The 25,973-nt window shown below is 42.9% G+C and overlaps 1 protein-coding gene and 1 pseudogene across 3 annotated transcripts in view; both read right to left on the bottom strand.

Annotated features, from left to right (window-relative positions):
• Nucleotides 1-14,833, bottom strand: part of LOC146442890 (potassium voltage-gated channel subfamily KQT member 1-like) — a 385,165-nt gene extending 370,332 nt beyond the window's left edge. For both annotated transcript variants that reach the window (XM_085049705.1, XM_085049706.1), the window contains exons 1-2: nt 14,775-14,833; nt 12,680-13,246 (exon numbers count right to left, since the gene is read on the bottom strand). In XM_085049705.1, coding sequence (XP_084905831.1) covers nt 12,680-13,062 — 383 coding nt within the window. In that variant the 5' untranslated portion in view covers nt 13,063-13,246; nt 14,775-14,833. The remainder of the gene's footprint in view (nt 1-12,679; nt 13,247-14,774) is intronic.
• A 7,107-nt stretch (nt 14,834-21,940) lies between these two features.
• LOC146442889 (putative G-protein coupled receptor 19) lies at nt 21,941-24,131 on the bottom strand (annotated as a pseudogene). The gene is made up of 2 exons (XR_014849485.1): nt 23,962-24,131; nt 21,941-23,356 (listed from the first exon to the last, which is right to left on the bottom strand). The product of XR_014849485.1 is annotated as a putative G-protein coupled receptor 19 (transcript).
• Between the last annotated feature and the right edge of the window lie 1,842 nt (nt 24,132-25,973).

The following is a 25,973-nucleotide window of genomic DNA, read 5'->3' as shown; positions in this document are numbered from 1 at the left end:
AGGACCCTTTAAGTTCCCTTAATTTAGGACACTATATCCTCTGGCCAGAGAGTGTCACTCCTCCCCAGGGAATAGCAAGGGCAGCTGACAGGAGCTGAGTGCAGATTGAGCTGCAGTGGGACAAAGTCAGAGACAGCCACATTAATAAGCATCAAGACAGCAACAACCATTAAAGAATAAAACAAACCACACCAAAAAAAAACCAACCAACCAAAAAAAAAAAAAACCCAACAAAAAAGCCCCCCAAACATTAAAAGAAGCCCCAAAACCAAAAGAAAGCAAGTTTATTCACCTAGTCAGCTAGTAAGATAGTGAAGATGTTGTCCCACTGAACTCCAATCACAGCAAACTCCAGGCACAGAAACAATACGTTTAGAAAAGAAAACTGTAATGACTTGTATGGAATTAGAGATACATGCTGCAGGTACTGTTCTCCTGCACAGCTCAGCAGCAAATTGTGCTGGTAGAATTCCTGCCAGGAGTTTGTCATTGGAGAAAGATGTGTTTTATTAAACAAAAAAGTTCTCTTTTTGAGTCCACCATGACTGAAAGATATAACCCTTAACTGCCCTAGTTATAAATCCTAAACCAACCTCAGTAATTTTCCCCTTTTATGTGATGAGAAGCCCATCCTTATTTTCCAGCCTGGCAATTTATGTGGAGAGAAAAAGAAGTGTTAATAGACATTAAAAGTGCAAATAGTTATTCAGGCAATTGTGTGTCAGATGATACAGAAAAGGGAGTGTTCCTGGTGTTGTCAGCCAGGCAGATAGACTTAAGAAGGTAAAAGTAACAGGAATGTTTCAAGGCAGACACAAAACCATACCCAAGCCCAAAATGGCTCTCTTGCAGGCAGTGATCTCACAGGACATGATCACCTTACACAGCAGCAGTTCAGGGATGGACACAGCCTCAGTGGGAAGGAGCTGGGACTGTTTTCCCCTTGCATGTGTGTCTGGAGGAGGTAGGACAGGGCTGGAGCTGAGAGCCTTGAGGTGCCATTCAGCCCTGCTTTGCACAGCAGCCCCACAGACAGGCTTTGGAAACTGCTGGTGATGCACTTGGAGCAGTTCCTAGCCAGTGCTCACCCCAGGCTGTTGGAAAGAAGCCTCAGGTGCACTTTGGTGAGTAGGTGCCATCTGAGTTATGGCAAAGGTGCTGCAGACAAGTGGTGCAAACAAAGGTCAGGTCCTCCCTGCAGCCCGAGGAAATCCTCTCCTGGAGAAACAAACAATCCTTCTGCACCTTTGTCTCTAAGACAGTGGAGCATCATTTCTTTCCCCTCTGATACCTCTGAGCCATGCTGCCTGCACAGCTCCTTGAAGCTGCTGTCTCTGGCACTGAGGCACACAGCAGAATGCAGGTGAGCTCTGACAATTCTGCCCTTAAACAGCTCAGTCACCTGCCAGCTCATCTGCAGAATCCAACCAGCTGCAGCTCTCTTGCCTCTCAGGCAATCAGAAAACCTCCTTGTGGACTGCTCCACACAGCCTCTGGAAGGCTAAACCCAGCTCTGAGCAATGACCCTTTTGAACACACTGCAGGGGAAAGCCTTGGGTGAATTCCAAATTCCCTGAGCTGGTGTCACAGGCAAACCTTGGGCAAAGCTCCTCCCTGCACACCACTGGGTTTGTCCCAAGGTCTCCCTGCAGCTGTTGGTTTGAGGGACAAGCTGTTCCTCTCAAGGCAATGGCAAACTGTACCACTGGTAACTCATCAACAAGTGCCAAACGGATCCTGGGTTTCCCTAAATATTTGTGATTTGATTTCTGGGATACCTATATGTTGTGGAGCAGAAAGGCCTTGCAAAGTGAGAGCCTTGCTGCCGTTGTAAAATCCTTGCTCACTTCTGTCACTTTGGCTAACTAGAAAAGCCACAATTTGACCTGTTACATCAGCAAACAATTATTTTCCTTTTCTGCCACAGAGCCACTAAAAATAGCAAAGTATTTCCTCTCAAAACACCTGGCTTTCTTGTCCTTCATTTTTTTTACTTTTCTGAAGACAGAAACTTATTCCAAATCACTTACTTTCACTCCTTCTCATTCTCTCTTTAAGCAGAAAAAAATATTTTATTTATCAGAGGAAAGAGGAGTATCTGAGAAGCTCCCATTTGGTTTCAGATTCTCACGTAACACAATCCACACTTACAGAAGATGAAGTGTCATGCTTTCCCAAGAGACATCTTGTTCATGTAAACTCAATTTTAGTGTTTCTTGACCTCTCCTCCGTTCCTTAAGCCTCAGGCACACACAAAAATACAACTACTTTCTCACCAATGTTTTCAGACCACTGTTGCCTTTTGCTGGTCTTAGAATTGTGAGGCAGATGTGGTTAAAGGGATAAAAGGGTTTTACCTCAGTATTTAATAGGATCTTAGGTGAACAGCTCTTCAAGGTGGAACATACTGAAATGTACACACCATATAATGCATATACAATTTTTATTGACTTTACAAATTAGCATGTTTGTCTAGGATCCCCCAGTAAGAAACAAACAATGAAGTAATGTTTCGCCCCTGACTCTAAAGAATTCCCCCCAGATGAGGCTTGAGCCCAGTTTACAAAATATGTTCCAGAGAGAAGGTTTCAACCAAGGTTGAAATCTCGAGTTTTTGATAGCAGAGAGCTCTCCAGCCTCCTACTGAGGATATTTGGTCTTTCTGCCTTGCAGAACCCCAAAACTAAGCTAGAATATCAGACTACAAAAACTACAAGCATGTAGGCTAAGAGAACAGAAAATATATCAAGGGTATATAAAAAAGAAAAGGCAAGAAATCATCAGGCATCACCATCATTCTTAAATCTGTGCCATGTGTTACCCAGCTTGAGGAGGCAGTCCTGTTGCACTGGACTGTTGATCAACCAGTGCTAAAGGTTACAAATTAGTGTTTCTCTGTGTCCTGCTCCTCCTAAACATTGCTTCCTTTTGGAGGGCTGCTAGTGTGACTGTAAACATGTTTCTGTTGCTGTTGTAGCCAGGGAAGAATCCTGTTTGATGGATTTATTGACCATGAGCACACTTCACTGAAGCTATGAACACAGGGAGCTAGGAGGTTAACTATCAACACTGAGAGCACAGTGATGTCAGCCACTTTCCCCAGGGTGAATCTTTTCAATTTCATGCTATAACAAACTCATTTTCCATGGAAGACAAGCCTAATGGAAGTTCTTAGTGGAGGAATATTCTTAATTCCTCCTTTTAAGTTTTGCAGCAGATAATTCCATTTCTAGCAAAAACCGTGCATGTGGGGCTTTGTGGTTATCTCCTGCAGATAAGTGTATTTGAAATGCTGATATATGAGATGCTCGTGGGAATGTTATCTCTTGGACAACAAAAAAGGGATGGGTGGGGAGGGACAAACTTGTAAATCCCCAGATAGAGATATACTCCTTGGCAACCAAGTACAAAACAGTTGCTTTTTGGCCTTCTGAGCTTTACCAAACTTCTTTGGCTCTGAGAAGTTCTGTTCAGAGAAAAAAACACTTATAGAGAAATATGATCTCTATAATGAAAGCAAATCTACAAAAATTACCATGGAAAAGCTATTGAAACCTCTGCTCTGCAGCATTCAGATGCCTGGACTGTGGGCTGCTGATGATTTTAACACAACCAGAGGTGTCCTGTTCCTGCCTCAAACTGAGCTGCTCTGCCTCTCTTCATTCCATGAAAGCCCTCCAGGTAGATCACTGCAAACAGCTTCTATGTGTCTCCAGTTGAAATTATATGGAAACCCTGCCTTTTAAATTCCTTAGATAATCTTTTGTTCTATCTGCTGTTTGCTCCAGAAGAGTTGAGCAATGTGGTTTAGTGGAAGGTGTCCCTGCTAATGGCACAGGGTGGAACTCCATGATCTGCAGGGTCCCTTCCAACCCAAACCATTCCATGAGACTAAGATATGAAGCCAAAATGTTCTGGTCTACTATCACAGTAGGAGAGATGAAATACAGTTGCTTCAGCTGGACACAAATTAAAAAGAAAAAAAGGATTGAATTTAGGCTACTATGTCCAAGTAAATCTATGTGTAATCACACCCATTGGAGCTTCAGCTTTTTTCTGGATGACAGAGTACAGAGTTGTAAAGGAGACTAACAGCTTTAGGTCAGCCTGTTGTCAGGAATAAATGAGTTCACCAAACAAAAGGCTCTTTGAGGGCTCAAGCAGCATGGGCTGCTTTCTATTTTAACTGTTTTAATTGTGGCAGGAACACTAAGGAGAGCATTTCTGGTTTTTCAAAGTCTACAAGTGCAAGATGTTCTCATTCCTGAGTTCCTGAAGCACCACAATTCCTTCTAACTGGGACTATAGTGTCTTATGTTGAATAGCCATATGCTTCTGGAAAACATTCCTGCTGGTCTGAATAAAACCTCACTCCTGCTCCTTACATATTTTTGTTATCCAAAGGAGTTTCTAAGTCATGAACAGAAGGTTGTCCATGTGCCTTTGGAGGCAAGTTTTGATGTCCCTCAGTTCTCTCATAAATCTATTTGCAGGCTCCTGAGGTTGGATGTTTTGTTGAAAGGTCTTGTGATCATACACAAATTAGAATTGCTTGGAAATTTTGGTAAAGGAACCCTTTTTCTGCTGAAAATATCAATCTTTTAATATTAGAAATAGTCTGGGAATGTGTTGGTTTCAGCAGAAGTGGAGGAGACCAGACAGGTTCAAATGGAAACCTCTGCAGCTTTGGACTCTGCTAAGAGGGAGCATGCCTGGCAAAGAATTTGGGCATATCTGACTTTCTTTTTTCTGTCTCAGAATAAAATATCTTCAGAGCTTTGAAGCCCTCAACCAAAGGAAAATTCTGCCTATCAGCTGGATATACTTAGGATCTCTGTTTTCAGCTGTCTCTTCTGGGCTGCACCCAGAAATGCCCAATAGCCCCATTGTATAAAACATGAAGTTGCCCTCCTGGCTCCATCAGAAATAACAAGTCAATATTTCTACAACACCAAGGGAATTTAAAATTTCATTTACAAATAGACTCGCCTGCATACTCACAAATCATCACAAACAGGATTGGCTCAACAGCTAAAACCAGTGCTGTTCAAACCACAGCATGAGCCACACATCCTACAAAAAGATCTCCCACTTGAAACTTTCTGGATCAACTGACCCAAGCTGTTGGATGTTGTTTATAAAACATCCACAGCTCCCACTAGAAACGAGCACTTCACACTTCCAAAACATCTGACAGCCTAACTCATATGCTGTTCTTTGAAGAGCACTAAGATTTGGGTTTTGCTTTCTCTATGAGTTTATCTGGCAGTAGTTCAGAACTGACAAACTGCACTCATGCATGCCTTACAATCACCAGGAGCATTGCTCTTACTGACACCTTTCATTCAGTGCCTTTCCTGGGATTTAAGCTCCTTGTATCTTCCACTGACATTTGTGTTTCTGTATTTCTCTTGCTTTTACCTCCCAATGTCTTGCATTCTTCCATTCTGATTCTAGAGCTAAGACTTTCTAGAAGAAACATAATCAGTTCCTTAAAAAGTGACAAAACCAGTTCATCATCCTGACTTCAGTGTTGATAATCCTGATACACTTACCACCAACCTTGACTGTGACACAGAATGCAGTATGTTTTGGCATGTGATTTATGACACACCTCCAAAGGAACAGGAAATTCCCACCACCATTTACAAACCAACACCAGCCTCTTCCTAGGACTCACATTACATAATGTCTCTTGGGTTCAGGAGCAAAAAAAGGAAAGAACAAATGCCTCTAGGGATGCTGTGCTAATAAATCCACTAAGTTAATGCCAGCTTGATTATCAGGAAGATACCTGGAACACTTTTCCTCTTGAATTTGGTCCACAAGTTAATCAGCAATTGTAACATTAACACCAAGGAGTATCTTTTTATTTTGCTGGTTTGTGCAAGAACAGAGGGCTTTCTTCCACAAAAGCGTAACCAAATTCCATCAATAGCACCATATCCATGTCATGCTACAGTATTTTTTTTCACTACAGAAACAACATTATCCCGTGGGTTCAGCCATTAATGCATATTCATTGCTCAGATTATTATAAAATGGAGCTCCTAGAATAAGATGGATTGAATTTCTTACAAAAATGATGGAAAAAATCCTCAATAATTTCAAAAAATGAAAATAAAACTTACTCATGCTGTGGCTCTGTGCCCTGTGGTTAGGTGACTGTGGCTAGCAAAAAGTACTCCCAGATCCTTAGGAGCTTTTGTAATATCTCTCTCCTGAAAATACTTCTTGGTGCCAAACAATCAAATGGAGCTCAAAGTGAAATGTTTCCATCTTCCATTCATTTCTCTCTCCTCCAGACAAATGTCTGTTTTAGGCAAATGAGAACACAGTATCTCTGCCATGCCTCATCCCCTGCCCATGGCAGCTGGAACTTGCCAACTGGCTCAGAAGTTTTTGGTAACAGACAGACATGCTCAGACAGTGTGGCTGCAGAAACCTCATTTCCTTGGGAAGGGAGGTTAAAAATTAATCACTACCCCCATGTATTTTCAGAACAACCAAATCCTGGAAGTTTACAAAGCCCAGTGACAATTTTCTTTAATATCAGAACATCTCCATTAGCAGCTTCAGCCATTCCACTATCTCATCCAGCTACACATGCAACCCTCAGCAGCAAGAGGAACATCCCAGTGTAATGAATAAGGAGTTCTTGAGTTTTTCCCTTCAATATTGCTCATCTTTTGGTACCTGAAATCTGTCATCAGAGACTAGACATCTGCTTAGTGCCTCTCAGTAGTCAGTACATCAATGAAAAGTAGCTACTACAGTTCTGAACTGAAAACTTTGTCAGTGAAATTTCTATATAAAATTCCAAATAAGAAACTGTCATGCTGGTAAGAAACACTCTGAACCTAATAATAATAATAATAATAATAATAATAATAATAAGCTTAACTTATTCTCATGAAAGCACACCATGTCCAGAACTAAGCTGTGACATCAAGGTCAAAGCCAGAATCTCAAAAGCAGCCATGTGCTTATAATTACTCTGAACTTTAGTTGTTGCTTGTGTTGGTCATATTACAATCATATCATTGGAAAAAGCAAAATATCTGCTTGCATTCTAGAGATAATTGTGGAAAGGACAGAAATGGGAATTTGACAGTCCCTTTGAGATAAACAGTTATAAATAATGGGTTATTCGCTCCATTTCCAGATAAAAACAGGAGCTGGAGAACACTGTGCTAACTTACTTCAGTTCACTAAAGAGCTGCTACACTCAAAAAATCAAAATATATGGAGGCAAGTGCCCCACAGCCATTAAATGCCCCACTAGCCCCTCATTTTTTTGCCTTTTAAAGTTCTTTACATCAGCAGCAGTTGTATGCCAAATAAAAACAGAGTATCAGCCAGAATGGTGGCTCTGAACTTCTGCAATTGCATCAACAAGACTACAGCACTTCTTTCATGAAGTTGGAGGAAGTAAAAAAAATTGAGAAAGCAAAGTCTGAAGAGAAACAATAATAACAAAAAATAGCAATATTTAACTTGTCCAAATAATATAAATTCACTTGTTTGTGTATTACTCACAGTGACACAGACATTGGTACCTAGAACCTTTCCTAAAAGGAAAAAAACCCTTTGCTGGCCAGCCCCCCTTGCACAAACATGTTTTTGATCTTTTGCATTTTCCTCCCAGTTTTAAGTCTGTGACATTATTGATGTTGTTCATATTTTTGTAAGCACCATGCACTTTTAATTATTCAACAATAACAATTGTAATTATTGTAAAAGTAATTCTTTAGTTGAGTTTTTTCCAACAAGCTGACAGGAACAGGTATGTGTGTGTGTGAGTTCTCTCTGAAGGAGCTGTGGGGGTAAGTCTGGAGGAGGAGAGGGGTAGCAAAGTAAATCTAGGGTGTGTTTTCCCATAAAACTGAGCCCACCCCACAGCTCTCTGGTGGGAAAAAAAAGGAAAAAAAGAAAAGAGAACTTTCCCTCATTCCATTCCAGTCTTGGCCAACTGTGTCAGCACTGGCTGCAGCACCACAGACCACTTGCTGACGTGCTGCAACTCCTCAAGGTCCCAAAAGCTCCTCATTTCCTGCTGATGGAGATTCCTTCCATGCCAGGGAGTGCTGAGGTGTAGGAGGTTCCACTGAGTGCCAGGAGCAGCACAAGTAGGGCAGCAGAGCTGTGTGTCCAGAAGAGAAGCAGGAAGGTGACAGAGGGGCGCCAAGACCTTTTGGTTTTGGTAAACCACAATGCCAGCCCTTGTGAAATCATACTCCAGGGGAGCCATTTTCCATGTCTGTGCCAAACAATCCCCACAAACAGGCAGCATCCCCTAGGAATGACTGGGAGCAACAGCCATTGCCCTCTTTGAGTCACCATTTGGAATTTTTTCCCCCATAAATCCCAAGGCAGCCCGCAGAGCAGACTTTGTTGCAACCCAAATTCTGCATTGATGAGATGTTTTGCTGTCAAGCCAGGTGGTCTGCAGTCCTTGCCAGATAATTTGCAATGTAACTTTACAATTATTGTGTTCAGTTTTATACAAAATTTACCAAGTGATTTTGATCCATTAAGAGAACAATAGTAGGGCAGTGTTAGAAGGTGCTTAATGTGCATCACCAACCTGAGAGAACTATATTCACTCTTTCCCCCTGGGGTAGGTTTCTGCTGGTGGCAGAAGCTGAACTGAATATCTAAGTGTAACCCCAAGTTTAACTATCCAAGGACAGCTACAGCTGGCAGGAACAAGCTGAGTGCTGAAGGTGGACAAGGGGAACAGGACTGGTGCTGGCTTGTTAGCCATGGGCTGTTAGATCAGCTCACCTCATCCCACAGAAGCTATGGGATGCAAAGGCTGCCCTACCTTTCCAATGACAGCAAGGTCTAACACTCATTTAACAAGTGGCCAAACCAGCACAAAGTGGCCTGGAACAGCTGCAAGTTCTCACTTTGGCAGTGTTATACAGCAAGAAGATGGCAGGCCTGAGAACACAATTCAGAGTCCCTCTCCTGGGCCTCCCTCTTGCCTCGGACTTGCCTCCCTTCCCAGCCAGCCTGTGGTTTCTGCAGTGCCTGACAGAGCCCTTCCAGCTGTGCTGACTGCAGGGCTGATGTGACATCCCTTTGCTAACAACTGGACTGGGACCAACAGCTCCCTTGGTATCTCCCACAGCCATCACTGCTCCTTCTTCACTATTGACTTGGACAAGATCCAAACCAGTTGCCTATGGGTGAAAGGTTCCTTATCCCATCGTGAATTCCACACTCCCACTTTTCCCTAGCTCCCAGCTGTCATCTCCTACCCCTCTTCCTCCCCATGGCTCTCTGAGCTCCTTGACCATTTTCAGCTGTCCCTGTGGTGTTTGGATCCAGCTTTCTGATCTCCAGAACCTGCTTGTCCTTTTTCCTTTGTCCCTCCTGCTTGTCAGATTCTCTTTGCTCTTGAGGTGTACTGCTCTTGTTTTCCTCCACTTTCAGCATCACTGGCACCATCTCAGGTCCCACCACAAACCAGCAGGGACCTCAGGGTCTCAGTCCCAGGCTCTCCTCTCCCCTCTTTCACCACACTCAGGGTTACCCCACTGTCCTGCTCCTTCCCTTCTCAGTCCAAGGGAACCCAGGGAATCTCAGTCCAAGGGAATCCCCCCAAGTTTTAACTGAAAAATCCATCTCCCCAGCCAACAGCAGCTGAAAAGACCAAAATCAGCAGTCACTGCATGCTCCAGAGAAATGGACAGGACAGGACAGGGGGGTTGGACTGCAGTGATCAAAACTCCAGGGTGTATGTGAGGGGGAAGGACTATGGATCCTGGGCACACTCAGATGGTTCCTGCCTGGGAGCTGAGCTGTGACATGCCTCGGGCTGACACAAGGTGGCCTCTGCTGCTCACAGAACAGTGACATGGGACAGCCAGCCAGGTGGATACAGCACTGCAGCCTACCACGGAGCCATTCCAGGAGGCACTGCATGGATAAATACTTCAGAAACATCCATCACACAATTAAGACTCCACTTGCAATTAAATTATTTCAATGTGTAGATTTGCCGAGTAACATCATTGGCATACATAACACATAACCCATAAATGCTGCATTTTCTTTCAAGAGATAAAATATGAGGGTTATACCCTAATACCTGATATTTGGGTGGGATTTAAACAAGTTCATAGCTGAATTTAGAAATGAATGCAAGCCAAACACAGGATTTTTTCTGAACCAAGGGTCACCCAGCAAATAGATGGACTCTAACATACATGATCTCCAACACCCTATGGCTCTTAAACAGCCACAGGAATTGCCTGATTAGGATCAATGCATTGCCATTTCACAGAACAGCTGCTTCTCAAGCCCTCAGCTCTTGCCAGGTGAGATCCCCTACTCTGTTGGGGATTTTAAAGTGAAGTGTTCCACAGTCCTTCCAGTAAAGTATCTGAGTGAGAATGTTTTCAGGAATGAGAGGAGGGATTCTCACATAAACCCACTCACCCCTTCAAACATTTTGTTTGGAAACTATCATTTCCACCTCCACTAAAACTCCAACAGCTCCACTAAAATAATCAACATTCTAGATTTAATTAGGCAAAATTAATTCCCTTTTCTAACACTGATCTAAAGTTTCTTAAGAACCATGAGCTTATTCCCTTAAAAGAAACTTCCTGCAAATGTTAGGGGAGATGAGATTATCTTTGCAATTTCAGAAGGAGAGAAGGTCACCTCCTGGAGCACTAGCTGTTCCCTCGCCTTGCCTGCTTTGGGAAAGTTAGGTTCTTTCTAGCAGAACTGACTCCAGATCAGAACATACTCCAGTTCCTCTTGGACAGAAAATTCTCCCAAGTTTGTATATGAGTTGTGTGATCTTTGTGGCACACGAAGGACAGAAGGGACAGAGCACATCCAGCTCCTCCAGGCTACACAAATATCAGCCATGTACTTGAAAGTTGGATTTGTTAGGAAAATAGTCATAATCATCAGCATCAGTTCAGCTGTACTTAAGTTACCTCCAAACCCACACATAAAACATGGGAAGCTTTTTAAAAATAAACTACAGGTTGTTCTAATTATAAAATCAAGTGTATTTTAGATTAGTAGTTTATTTCTTTAACAGTATTTCCTTGTAATGGTATATAATCTTATAAAGCATGCTCTTTCCAAATCAGAAACTTGTTATTTAAATGAACACATCATGTAGTTATTGGGATAATAAACAACACAAATATCCTTGAGACAAAATGCTTGCCAAAAGCTGTTTTAAATGTTTCCTTTCTGGAAGCTTCAAAGACAAATAACTTTTAAAAACAGTCAATTTACATATTCTTTCATGTAAGTTAGGAAACCTTGTTTAAAAAAAAGGTTGTCGTTGGTATTACCAAAATTTTCTCAAATTTTCTAGTATGAAGGGGCTGTATAGGTTTTTAAATTTTTTAAATGTTTTAATGCCCATTTCAGAATATAAAGTGCATATTAAAGGTCAACCTTAGTTGGGGATAAAAGCAACAGAGATGATGAAACAAATGCATTTTAGCAAGATTAGTAGGTCCTAGTTTCAAATAGGCTTAAATCATGACTATTCATATATTTAAATCTACACAAATTACATCTGTTCAGTACTTGGGAATTATTATATGCTATAAGCATAGCCCTTGAAAGAGGCCCTATCGTTTTACTTGGAGAAATTTCCTGAATCAAAAAATCCTTTAAAAAATCCCTATATAGTGTCGAGGGGGGAGAGGAAGCAAATATTAATAAGACTATCTATTTTATGCCAAATAGAAGCATTAGGATTCATCCTTAGAATTACCATGTATTTCTCTGGGCAGTTCCTGACTGCAGCCACTGATAATGATTTTTTTTTTGCCAAAATGCAGTCAGACCATAGTTTATCTGAGACAAACAGAATAATTTCAACACTCTGCATTTCTTTAGGAAATATGCTAATTGTACAATAAAAGCAAGGCTTTTTGGCTCAGTTGGAATTCACTCCAGCCAGTAGAACTTGCTGTGGTCTAAGCGAGAGCACAACTGGACCCTTTCTACAGCTAAGATGACAAATTATCATTCTGTTAAGCAGCATTCAGAACAGTAATTGAGGTCTTGCTAAGCTTGACAGATACCACAAGCAACTCAAGGGAAGCAGTAATAGCTGGATTAATACATTAACCACTGCTTTACAAGGGTCAATGGAAGCCTTAATTTCCTCCTTGCATGAGCTACATACATGGTGTAATGGAAAACATTTTTCTAAATTTGTACTCATTTCATGTTCAGGACTATAAATCAATTCAAATTAGTAATGTTATATGTTTGTTATGCTCTTTAGCATGAGCAAAACAAACTTAGAAGAGCAGGATGTGTGTGATCACAGCTGGACCTGCCACATCTCATGCTGAAACCTGCAGAGTCTGAAGCTAACAGTGTAAAGCAGCTCAATCAGCAATCAGAACTGCCATGAGCATAGAGGACTTGCCCTCAGAAATACCAAAGATACATGTACATCCTTGAAAACAAAGATCATTTGAAGAACAGAAAGCCTTCTCTGGAAATGACAATGGATAAAGTGGCTGATCCTTTGAGGAACTGCCTTTTCTACTGCCTTCAGTGGGATTATTCATGCAACAGGTTTGGAGCCCAGGAGCTCAAGCACTGATTCCCAGCTGATTAAATGGGCAGTTCCAGGTTTCTCTTACACCAAAGATCATGTGAAAATGTAGGTACTCACACAGCAAAATGATAGAGAAAGCACTTCCAGCCGCTGGGCCTCTCCAGGAAGTTGTAGACCTGTCCCTGAGCGCTGGTTTTGGTCAGATATTGGCTCTGGAAGCACTGGGTGCTGCGAGCCCTGCCGGCTGTGCTGTCCGTGCAGCCTTTGTGCTTTGAGCTCTCCCCGGGGCTCCGGGCAATGCCAGCTCTGTTATCCACGGAGGGCTCTGCACTCAGTGCCACAGGAGAATACTCCATGCTGCTTGGCTCCCCTCTGCCTTCCCACAACGCTGCAGATTTCCTATTTGCACTCAGAGTGCTCAGCTGGAGAGTGGAGCTTTGATCCTCCCCACGGTGGTTACACACAGGGGACCCAGCAGTTCCTCCACTGCCGCAGGACATCCTGCAACAACACACAGGTAGTGCTGCCTCTGATCAATATTTAAAACCATGAAGGAGGGATTGGATGTCTTCCCTGCCCGGGGTTCTCCAGCAGCTGGTGAGATGACTTGGTGCTGTTAGCATGGAGCTTCTCTGTGACACAAGTGTGAGCTGCCAGGCTGTCACCTGCTGTCACTCACAGCCTCTGAAATTAAATCAGAAAAACTGAGGAGACAGTGACATGTGCTTGATGCCAGAAGGAACAGCGGGCTGGGTAAGGAAAGGGGTTGGGAATTCTGGAGGAAGGAAAATGAAGTTTCAAAATTACATTGTTAAGAAGGAAACCTAGAACCATTTAAACAGTGCAACACTCAGAGCAGCAGAGCTGTCCTGAGAGCTGATCCTGCCAGACCACATTCAGCTGAGCAGCTCTTGAAGTGTCCTGATTAGAGATGAAGTGTTGCCCAAAACACACTGAATGAGGCTTTGAACTTCAACACCTACACCTCAGGAGAACTTACCTAAAGCATCAATATTACAGCAAGATTTTGAGGCTTAAATAAATTATTTCAGTCACCTCATGGGACCCCATCTTGCAGTCCACAGCACTGTGGAACAATTTTTCTCATGTGTAAAAAAAGGAGGATACAATTAAGGATAACTGATACTGGGAGGTTAATATTATTACAAGGGAAAAGATCTAATCTCCTGGCCTGATCCTCAATTTCCTTCAAGCCCTTTAATGTTTCCAGCTAATTTTGCTACTTTCAAACAAGTACCTAGACAGAATAGACAATAGGGTTCTTCTAGATCAATATGTATTTCAAGGAGCAGACTTAAATTGGTGCTAATACACAGCAGCAATTTCTTAGCAGCATCATTAATAGTTTTGTGAGAGTGAGTGTGGATGGCTTTTTTGTACTGCCTTATTTCTTATACACCATCAGGAAAAGCTTCCTCATTTGAAATGCTTAGCTAAAATGAAAATACGAAAAGAAATATTAAAAGAGTCATGAGAGGCGACCTTAATTTCAACGCACTGTTGATGTTCATGTCAAAGTTACATTTGTAATATCATATTGAAGTGCAATGTGTTATCTGCAATATAAAGCCCACGTGTTAAGGAGTTGCAGCTCACTGCTCCTCTCTCAGAAAAGGCTCACTCCCACATTTAGAGTTACTTTAGCCTCAGCAGAATAGAGTATTTTAGAGAGGGAATTTCAGCCTTCACCCTCTCTTTTTAAATTAAGCCTATTTTTTGCTGCTGCTTAAAGATCCTCATGTGTAGTGAATGAACTCCCACTGCAGTGCATCTGAGCAGAGCCCTCCGAGTTATTCCACAGAACATCTACATGTATACATTTTACCATGACTTTTTACACTGGGCTCATTTCAAGGCGACCATCAATTCACATTTCCACAAGAGTCCCAGAGCAAAGAGTGAAACACATCCCTTCCCTCGGCACTTCTCTCAATAACAAGCTGGAGGGTGCAAACATTAAAGCACAAAGCCCTTCACCCAAGCCAGCCTGCACCAGGTCCCTGAGAAGTAAGGACATTGTCTCAGACATTCCTTCCCTTCGGGGTCTGAGGCTGGCTGTGCAGAGCTGCAAGCACAGCTCCTGGAACAGCTCTCCTAGCTGCTCCAGCCAAACACGGCATCCCCCAGCCACGGCACACAAAAACCTGAACCCAGCTGAACCCAGCTGAACCAGCTGCCAAACAGCACCTACTTTCTCCAGGCGGATCCCTCTCCTGGCTGCTCCACACCGCAGGCTCCCTGGAGAGGGGCAGGAGAGGAGCTGCTGCTGGCTCTGCCCACAGCTCCCCAAGTCCCACCCTGAGCAGGCAGAGCCCTCCCTTTGGGCTGCCTTATTTGGCTGCCCTGGCAAAAGGCACACTTTGGATGATTTCACAGAGAAGTTACTGCTGTCCCTTCCTGCTGTCAAAACCAACCATCACAAGCAACAGCTTAATTTCCCTCCCAGTCCTTTTCTTATCTGCAGACACTTCATTGCAATGGGTTAAAAGCAGCATTTCCTTACTGCACGTCTTTAAACACTGAATTAGGTGATGCCTGGGGCAAGCTGGAGGCCCTGCATCTTCCTTTCTCAAAGTCTAAACAGCAGCTTCAGTTGTTCAGGGTTTTTTCCATCCAAGTTTTGGCAACGCCAAAAGCAGAACTTCGTTCTTACATCAAGTAATGGAAAATCAGGGGTCTCTAATGTTATCTTTCTGAACTACAGCTAATTTTTTGTTTTAATTTGGGAGGAAGAGAAGCCCAAACACAACCATTCCAGCATCAAACTCCTCATTTTATTGTCGACCTTTCTAATCAGCAAGGAGAAAGTGAATACTGTTATTTTTTTCCTTGTAACAGAGATCAGAGTGTTGTCTGCAATGCCAGCATTCTGAACATCAGCTTCCCACTCTTCCAGAGCCAGAAGTTGGAATATGGAGCAAAGGCACCCCTTTCACCCTATGGTTATCATCAGTGGGGGAATGCTGCCATTGCACACAGTCTTCAATTTTCATCATAATTGTTTGTGGGGTTAAGGTGTCTCTTACCTTGGAAAGATTATCCCAGAAAGTAATTTCTTAGCTTCACAGTTGTATTTCCACACCACTCCAAAAACCCCCTAAAAAAACCCCAACCCTCTTAGTTCCTTTTTTTAAAATATAGATATGGTCTGACCTAAAAGTCAACCCATCCAGAATAATTTCCTCGGCTGCTGTATTTCTCAGCTCCCCTGTGCACAGAATTGAATTCAACATTCCACACACTACTGCAGGTGAGTGATCATTGAGAACTGATACCTGACTGGAGCCACAAAAATCCTTCTCCAGGTTTTTGCTTCTTCCTGAAATGCTTTCTGCAACAATTAATATTTTTATACTCTGTGCTCTATTAACTTTTCCAGACAGTAATTTGCTAAGTGAAAAAACTGCCGTCTCTCCTCACCTCAGACCTCTCCTGAATATAATTATTCAAGCTCCACAAAACTAGTCGAAGCATGTAAGGGAAAAAAAAAAGCATTAAAAAACCCCAACAAAACCAAACAAAAATGCCCAAGCAACCAACCAAGCAACCACCCAACCAACCATTATCTTGGATATTTTAAAGTTTAAAATTAAAAGTTAAAAGTTTCCTTTTAGAGGCGAGTAGTACCCAGCTTTACTGCAAATGCAAAAACTCAACACAACAGCAGCAGGTCTGAAACGACAGCAGAAATAGAAACCAGAGTACCTAACTCCTATTTCTTGGTCAGGGAAAAGGTGATTTAATGGTAAGATTTTAACAGACTGAACTGTGGAAGACATGAACTCATTCCTTCACACACCCCAAAGTTGTGTGTCACATCTTTGGGTCTAATTGTCAAAAGGCAATTAGTCACCTAACTAATTTATGACTCACATCAAATGCACGGTTTCAGGGATGTCTAAATGCTGAAGTGTTCACTGGTAACATTAGAGATGCACACAACACCCTGCAAGTGTGCATCTGCAGAAGCCTGGTTTCTGTGGCTGGGCTGGCTTGCTGTGTTTAATTTTGCTGGGCCCAGTGCCACCCCCATGCTCAGAGAGCACATCTTCCTCCCCCTGACAGCACTGCATTTAGCACTACCCTTGGGGATTTATAACCAAAAGGCCAGGATGGCAAGGCACAGAGGAATGTCTGCCTTTGAGATGCATACTTGAGCCCCTTCTGGAGGAGGAGGCACTTCTCAGAGACAAAGCTGAACACAGCACCACTGGCACAACCCATCACTGCCTCCTCCAGGGCTGTGTTAGAAGGAAAGTGTTAATGAGTCATGCAAGAGACGTAATATGGAACCCAAATGCTAGAATATATCTTGAAAGATAAATAATAGATGAGACTTGCAATACATTCCCGTGCCCCTCTGTCCATCCCAGATTCCATTCTCTGGACATAAACTCTCTGCATCCAAGCTCTTGAAGTTCCTGTCCAGATCTGTGAGCTCCAGCAGTGCCAGCAGTGCCACCCAGCAGCAGGACAGTGCTGAATGCCACACAGCCCTCGGGGCTAGCTGTGGATCTCCCAGCAGTGCTCACGTTGGGGCACAAGCTCAGAGAGCTGGGTGGCTACACTGGCAGTGCCCAGAACACCTTTATGGAGGCAAAATGCCAGCCCTTGCTCTCTGCTTCAGCTTCCCAGCCTGGTGGGCCAATGTCCTGACAAGGAACTATAAACTAAGGTAATTAGGGATTGCAAAATGGGGTTTCAGCTCCAAGGTCACGTAACAAGTAGTCACTGGACTGTTTGGTTTTGAACTGTAGGTTGAAAACTGGGGCAATATTTGTCCTGCAACTCCGTTACACAGTTCAGTTGTCTATGGAGCACTTGGCAGTCCATTTACTGTGCACCATGAATACCGTTATTCTCCTTCACAAGGATATGCTGAATGTAAACTAAGATTATCATGACTTGTACACTGTGGTACTGGAAGGATGGTTCATGTCCAGACTGAGACACTGGGCTTCCATTCTCTCCAAGAGTTTGCCAAGTGAAATCTACTGTAGCATTTTAGCACACAGGGAAAAATATGAAGTGATGAACTGCCTTTTATGCGTGCTGGCAGTGCTTCATGATTTTTGTATTAACATAGATAGTCTACAAGGCTGATTGCTTGACCCAGAGTAGTATCTAACAATTCCATAAATCTCTCATTTCCATGATGGAATTCCTGCAAGACATTAACTTCACTCCTTCAGTTATTAAGGTTATTTCCTGTCTGTTCAAACTGAAACGAAATTATTTTCTTGGAAAAGTGAAACAGAAGATGCAAGTTCTTCAAGAAATGCTGGAACTTATTAACAGCTGTGATGTGAAGAAAATGTCAATCTCATAGTATGATGTGTAGATCTTATCATAAACTTATAGAACTTACAATAAATCCTACAACAAGATTTAAACTATGGTTGTTATGCTGACTCTAATGAAGCAAATTTTATCTGCTTGGTGGAAATTTTTTAAAAATCAATGAATTCACATGATCATTAGAGGGGGAACCAGTAGCAACTTTCAGATCAGGTTTTTTTGCCTGTTCCTACCACACCTGTCCCTTTCATTACTTGAAAATTCATCAAGATTTAAATACCTGGGCTTCAATTTTATTCTGAAAATCTCTAGTGCTTCTTTGACTGATTGGTTAAAAAGCTATTTAGCCACTTTTGACCATGCAGACAGAGGAAATAAACTCTTTTAAAATAAACCCCACTGATAATAGATATCTATAACCAACACAGCAGAAAAGCTTTACTGGAACCACACCCTGGGGATGTATCCTTTCCAAAGGATGTTCAGTGGTACCCATGGCATTCAGCACCCTGGAGAGAGAGCAAAAAGACCCTACCCAACAACCCCCTGCCCCAGCCACCCAAAAATCCCATCTCACCACCATCAGCTAACTAAGAGGGACCCCCAAATCCTGGTTTTCTCTCATTTTTATGAGTTCTGGTAAGTCCACAGTCATCCAACACAATTTTAATTTCAGCAAGGATGTCCTGTATTCAGCTGATGTGTGTGTGGGTGAGTGTACATGTAGGTGTGTGTGGGTGTGAAAAATCTCAGATACACAAATTACTTGTGTGGCTTAACTATTATTCCACAACCATTCAGGATAAATTTCAGTTTTCCATGAACAATTTCTATATTCTGTGCTTCAGTCTCTTAGCTTGGTATCCTGTTGCTATTTTATGTTGTCTCCCCTGCAAGGAGGGGGGAGATGAAAGCTGGAGAGCCCAGTGAAAGAAAGAGCTGACAAAGAAGTGTGTTTTCCTCTGCAGGAACTGGGGAAGGTTTTAATTCCATGCCTTTTGCACCACAGTTCAGCAGTTTCAAAAGCACTTACTTCTATTAGACAGATGCCAGCATCACAGGTCCTGATCCTGTTTGCCATTTGAGGCATTGTGGGAAATCCAACAATGACTATAATGCATTCCATGGGAGCCATTTTAAGAATGATGCAGCCAAATTCCACTGCTCTCATGTCATTCCACCTGGACAATCTTGGTGTGCAGCTTAAGTGCTCTTCACTAGGTCAGCAGAATTCTTTAATTATAAGTCAGAGTACAGCTTTATCTAAACCCACAGCATTTTTATTATCTGGATATTAATGACACAGATGAACTTAAAGAAACTGCAACCACATAGGGCAAAGTACCTGTTGTGATGCTTATGTTGCATAAAAGGAAGACAAAATTACTGTGTGGAATAGATTCTTTATGGTCACTGCTGAAGAGGTAACCAGATAGCAGCCATGGAGAGCCTTCAAATAATAAGAGGCAATATAAATTCTTGCATAGTGAACCTCAGCTGTTACTTGATTCCTATCTTCAATTATATTAAGTGTCCCAGCATTGTTTGATTTGGTTTGTGTAAATCATTAGTGATGCACTGGAGGAAAAGGATACTGTTATTGGTTCTAAGGTTGTAACAGAACACCATGAAAAGTGGGTGCTTATTTCAAGTATATCTGAAAAGATTGACCAAAATAGAACTATTGCTTCAGGAGAGACTCTTGACATAGGAGATGTGTGTTACAACTGAAGAGACAGTTTGGAAAGATGACAATGATCCTTTCAGGGTAAGTGCAGCTGTGCATTTTTACGTTTACATGTATGAGTTTAAAAGTCAACTAAGACATTTTATTAATTTCAGTTAAAATTTCCACAAAGCTTCTTTTCTGTGGCTCTTTTATACAACCTTCAATTGATCACCAAGCTGATATGAAAGAGCAGTAAACTGAACTTGAAATTCTTAATGCACCAGGTCCACATTACCTTCTTTCTGTGCTAAGTAGGAGCCTGAGGCAGTAACTCTTCTGGAATTTTTCACCTCATGCCCAAAGTGGAGAATATCCTCAGCTAGAAATCTCCTATTTCTTACTTCCATCTCCTGTAATTTTTTGAGACAGCTGTCTATTGCTTTCTCTGGCATTTCTAACCCCCTCTCTGCTTCCAGAGCACATAACATGCAGTGCATATGTGTGCAGCATGAGCAGGTCAGGCTTAGTCTGCTCTGCAGAGATTTAACATACATAAGACTTTAAACAGACTATTTACTACACAGGAATAAAACAAAAGAGACCACTAGTAGATAAAATACAGTGTATGATGTTACAGGTAGTGAAGTACAGCTTAAGATTCAATGGACTTCAATGCACCTAATTGATGATGGGATACTCTTAGAATCTTTCCTCTCAATTGCCAGGAAAGGAACCACAGAACTCGCATCTGAGCTGCAGGAGAAGTTCCCTGCACATTTCCAGGGTGTCTGTAGGAGGTTTCTGCCTCTGTAGAATTATGTGTAGCTTTTCTAGTTTATAAAATAGTGTCTCACAGTCAGGAATTTCTACCTTATCTCCCCACACCTGTTCTTACACCCAGTTGTTTATTGAGAGTTCTACCCCTGGTACCAGAGAGTGGGAATAATTCACAAGCAAATGACAACCTGGGTTGTCTCATCACTTCACGTGGGAAAGACTGTCCAGAGCTATGCACCAGCTGATGGACAGGGCAGATGAGCTCTCCTGTGGTAGGGGGATGTCCTGCCACAACTTGGGAGCTGAGGCACTTCAGTTCTGTCCACCTTTTGGAAATCTTGAACTGTGTTTAGCTTGGCTGAATCCAGGAAACCTAAATAAAGATATCTGTGATAAGAGATACCTGTGAACAGATAAGATCTGTTTAAAATTCACTGCAGAAAAGAAGCTGCCTTAACAGAAAGGATGCTGGAAGAAGTGAGTGAATTTGAGAGCTATGTGTTCTAGCAACTAGAATATCCCATAAATGTTTCTTTAAAAACACCCTCCCAAAGCAGGTAATTTGATGGTCATCTGAAGTAAAATTTAACAAAATTCAGCAGTGTGCTGAACATGGATCATTCTACTGAAAGCTGAGTTTTAAACAATAATTGTGACTTACCAGATTCTTTTTAGGAAAACCAGGAAAATTTGGAGAGTGTTTTAAAATAAATCAATAACTTTTGGTACTGCAATCCAAGATGTGCAAGTGACCCACAGTGAAGTCATGAAACAGGAACTCCAAGCTAACATATAACACCTGCAGCTGATCTTGTTCTGGGACTGGCACTACACGCTTTCAACAACAAAAGGTCTCTTCTTACGTTACCCTGATGTGGAAAATAAGATAAAATTCAGAGTGGCTTCTAAGTAAGAATGTTCCCTTGAGAATATAGAGCAGGACTTCAGAAGGTCAGTAAGAATAGCTAAGGCATTGCTGAGAATTTGCAAAATGCACAAATTAGGCGCTACTATAAACCAAAGAGTTCTCCAACTCTGCATATTAACACCACTCTTCATTTTGCACTCATGTGCATACGCTGACTTGCAAAGCTTCTATCCTGAGGATGTATAGGATGATGTGTGTAAATGCAGCATTTCTCTTGACCTTGACAACGACACATCATGGTGAGGGCAATAGGGTATATCCGACACATACGCTGAAATGAAAATGCAAAGACTTCTGCTTTTTTAATTGGAAAAGCAGTTATAATATAAGAGATATTTGTGCATTATATGATATTCAGTGCCATTTTGTATCTCATGTGTACAGCATGAGGAATGTATACTCTCCACATTCAGTGGGGTCTGAACAAGAGGGACCAGCCCAGTGCAGGAATATCCCCAGGGACATACTGGAAGGAAGCCTAGATGGCTTTGGGTAGATTTAGGCATTTATGCACCATGGCCCATCCCCTACAGGGACTGTAACAAGCAGTGTTTCTTTCTTTCCCTTTTCTCCTTACAGATAGAAAGTGTAAGGACTCTTGTTTTGTAGACTCCAGGAGAGAAGTTCCCCAAAGCAGAAAAAGGAAACTGAAATGAAATAGAACAAATGCATCAAACCCAAGCCGTTAAATAATATGGAACATTTATTTTTTTTTCTACCCTTGGAGATGCTCGAAAATGTGTAACTATTCATCGCTTCAAAAGAGGGAAAGATCCTCTTTCTTCTGGGGAAACATAGCACTCCAATAGCTCATCCATTGCTCTTCAAACTAATGAAACCCCCCAGGCAAACATATTTGGGGAATGGGACTCACCAGGCCTGGCAAGCTCATGCTCCTCGACTTCTCTGTTAAAAGCATCACAGGAGGAGCCTTTGGTGAGGTTGGGCTGGTGCTGGGATATCTGTGATCCCGGTGTGGTACTTTTGGCTGTCCTGGAACTGGTGGTAATGGTGTAGATGTTGCTTCTCTGGTGTTTCCACATGCAACAAATTTCTTTCATTTCTCTTCTGAAGTTTGCATTATAGATGCAGAAGAGGATTGGCTTAGAGGCTGAGGAACTGAAAGAGAGCCAGGTGATGGCCAGGAAAAGCAAGGAGCTCTTTCTGTAGTCTGTTTCCTGTGGGTGCCACAGCTGCACAGTGAAGAAAGGGAGCCAGGACAGGAGAAAATCCAATACAAGGATGAAGAACATCTTGACAGTTTTCACTTTTCTTCTTGAGACAAGATTCATTGTTCTCCTGCCAGGTGTGTCTTCAGTGTCACTTCTCCAAATGTAGGTGAAGAGCTCCTGGTAGAAGAGGATAATGAGGAGTGATGGGATCAAAAACAACAGCACCAAGAGGTGGACGACACCAGAGGCAACTCCTTGCCAAGAGTCGGGGAGAAAGAAGTTGCAGTGGTGATCACTGCTGGAGCCGTAGAGGAAATAGGCTGGAGATGCAAAGAGAGCACCACAAAGCCAAGAGACCAGAGTCATTGTCTTGGCTTTCCCTCTGGAGCCTTTGGAGCGCAGGGGGTAAAGAAGAGTGTAGAATCGATCCACGCTGATGGCAAGGAGCGCGTAGATCTGGATGCCGGGCGTGAGGTACTGGATGAACCTGACCAGCCGGCACAGCTCCGCGCCCAGCAGCCAGCGCCCCGAGATCAGCTGCAGCAGCAGGAAGGGTGAGCTCCCCACGCTGCTCACCAGGTCTGCACAGGCCATGGACACCACAAAATAGTTGGTGGTGGATTGCGTCCTCCTGCTCCTGTGGATCACCAAGCAAACGAGGAAGTTTCCCAAGACAGAAATCAGCCACAGTGCTCCCCAGACCGCGCTGGCAGCTGCCATTTCCGCCGGCCTCAGCCCATACTCTGGCACGGTGTGGTTCCTGCTGGAGCCAGCTGCTGGGGATGGAGCTTCTGCCATCTCGTAGCCAGCAGGAGGGGTGGAGGCTTTGGGGCTGCTTGTGATCTGCAGCAGCAGCAAGGTAGGGAGAAGGAAAGGAGCACTGCTGTTATCCATGCTGAGAGCAAACTCGGCCATGTCTTTAGCTCAGGCTGCAGACAGAGAGGAGAGAAAAGGCTTTGTTGAACAGCTCTGTGTGAAAACCCAATAAAAAATAACTCTCGGTAGTCTCCATATTCTTTAGAATAGTAGATCTCAGAGAAAAGGGTCAGAAATAAATGGTGACACTACCTGGCACGGCAGTGAACATTAAGTTTCATGCAGATTTTTGGGAATGGCCTATTTCAGACAGGCATTTCTGTCTTCAGAAAGATGAATGTCCCTATCACAGCTGGAGACTGAGGTGCCATTTCACCAGTGCTGGTGAGCTGCAAACTGAGCAGAACATACCTCACTGATCCCAGACATGACATGTACTTCCTGGTGTCTGTGAAAGTGTCAGAAAAGCAGACCAAAAGGGTCCTTGCACTCTTGACTTGACCTTGAGTTTTGATTCATAAGAAAAACAGTGAGGGAGGAGGTCAATGTCCTCAGATGGGTGAGATGAGAGGCTGGGGGAGGGTTGGGGGAGCCTTTTGGGTTCCAGCAGTGGAGACTCAGCTTGTCTTGTCAGAACTGTCAATACATGTGGCTGCAGTCAGCTGCTGAGGATCTCTGTGCTCTGGAGAAAAGCCAGGGAGAGGGGAAATGCCCTTACCTTGGTCAGGGACCTTCCAGCCAGGCAGCAGCAAGGCTGACCCTTCACAGCAGGACCAGCCTGAAGGTTCTGCAGGTCTGTGGGTGACCCAAGGCACAACTGAAGGACTGCCAGGAGCAACTGACACCAACAGTCAACCAAGAGCCTCTGCCCTTGATTTTGTAACAGAGAATCCACCTCCCCACACCCCACCACCCTTGAGGAAATAGAGTTTTCAATTCCATACTGGTTTTATTACCCATTCTCCTCCTCCTGATTTACCCCAAGGCAGGGGAATCACAAGTTATTTCTAAGTATTTTTGAAATAAAATGCAGTGGAAGACTGGGAAAGGCCTGGTAGCCAAATGGGAGAGGCTCTGTTAAAAATTCCTCTACAAATCAGCACTAACTTTTGCTGTAAAAGAGCCTTGAAATTCCTGGGGTATTGGGTGCACTAACACTGGCATTTGCAGGTCAGTGCTGGCAATGGTGTCACAGGCAGAGCTAAGAGCTCAGCTGCTCAGATAGCTTTGGATCTCCTCCCATTAAAACCAGCAGGTGGTGAATGTATGTGAATTTGTTGCTTTCTAAGCCTTGTAAAATATAACTAGATATAAATGTCTCCTGTGAAATGTGGCCATTAAGACTGGGTTGGCTCTGCTGCAGCAGAGAGGAAAACTCCATTAATAGTTTGTCACTAAAAAGTCCAGTTTGAAAGCAGGAAGGAGAAGCAAATGGAGCAGGAAGACAATTTTCCAGTAAGCAAAAACTTTTATCGTCATTCAGTTCTTGCTCCAATTCCACATGATGTCTGTCAATGTTTTGATTTTCTAGATATTAAAAAACACGTCGTCTTTTCTGTTTACATGTTTTTCTTAGAATTTTTTCCCCTCTTACATTTCCCATCCTCCAGGATGATATGCTGGTGTATTTTACATAAAATACATACAACGTGGATAAAATTGTGCATATCTTTTTCAATCAGACACGGAAATCTGGGCCGTTTACTGGGATCACCTGTGCTACCAGCAGTTTCATTTCCCTATCAAGATTTATTTTGTGGCTAAAACACTAGGATAGCTGAAAGGAGATTTCCCTTGAAAAGCAGTTTTCATGCTGTGTTCCAGAGGAATCTCTCAATGTACCTGTTGATATTTCACTTCATTCTGAGTGAGTTCTAAGGCCCGAGCTCTGAGCAGTATCCATATCTTTAATACAGGACTTTCCAGGCAGCTATTTAGATTACTTTTAATTTGAAGCTCTTTCACTATGAAATATGAGTCAAAATCTTGAGTCCTTTTTGCAGTGTATTTGCAAGAAAAATCACAGTCCACTGTGATGAAGATGAGGTTTTTAGTGTGTCTCTCTTGTAGTCCAGCACAATTCAATTTGTTCTGCAACAAAAAAAGGGAGGTTGAAAGATCCTGTGGGAACAGGTGAATGTGAGAGACAGGAGGCTCTGGTTGAACCAGAGGGAGAGATTAATGCCATCAAACTTTTAGCAGAAGGTTTGGATTACTAGTTTTAACAAATACACTGGTTTTGCAGGACTGTGTCTTATCCTGGCAAATTTTACTGGTGGTCCTGCTTTGATTTACAGCTACACTGACTTGAACGTTTCTTCTGAAGTCGCTGTCTCGATCTCCTGTACTGAACTGTATTTCATGGCCGTTTTCACCAATCCTCCTTCCCTTCAGATCTAGTGGGGGGGAATAAATCCCCCAAAAAATAAATTTGGGGAGACTGAGGTGAGAAGTTGTATTTTAACTTGTGAGAGGAAAAACTTGACTCCGAGGAGACTGAGGGGAGAAGTTGTATTTTTACTTGTGAGGGAAAGAACTTGACTTGGAGGAGACTGAGGGGAGAAGTTGTATTTTAACTTCTGAGGGGAAAAACTTGACTCGGAGGAGACTGAGGGAGGCCCTCATGGCCGTCTGCAGCTTCCTCCTGAGGGGAAGCAGAGGGGCAGCTTTGATCTCTGCTCTCTGTGAGCAGGGACACGACCGAGGGAATGGCCTCAAGCTGTGTCAGGG

Source organism: Lichenostomus cassidix, chromosome 1Ab (assembly GCF_008360975.1).
Source record: "Lichenostomus cassidix isolate B80296 chromosome 1Ab, HeHo_3.0, whole genome shotgun sequence".
NCBI lineage: Eukaryota > Metazoa > Chordata > Aves > Passeriformes > Meliphagidae > Lichenostomus > Lichenostomus cassidix.
Note: the sequence above shows the minus strand (reverse complement) of the source record. Positions and strands in the feature narration are given on the sequence as shown.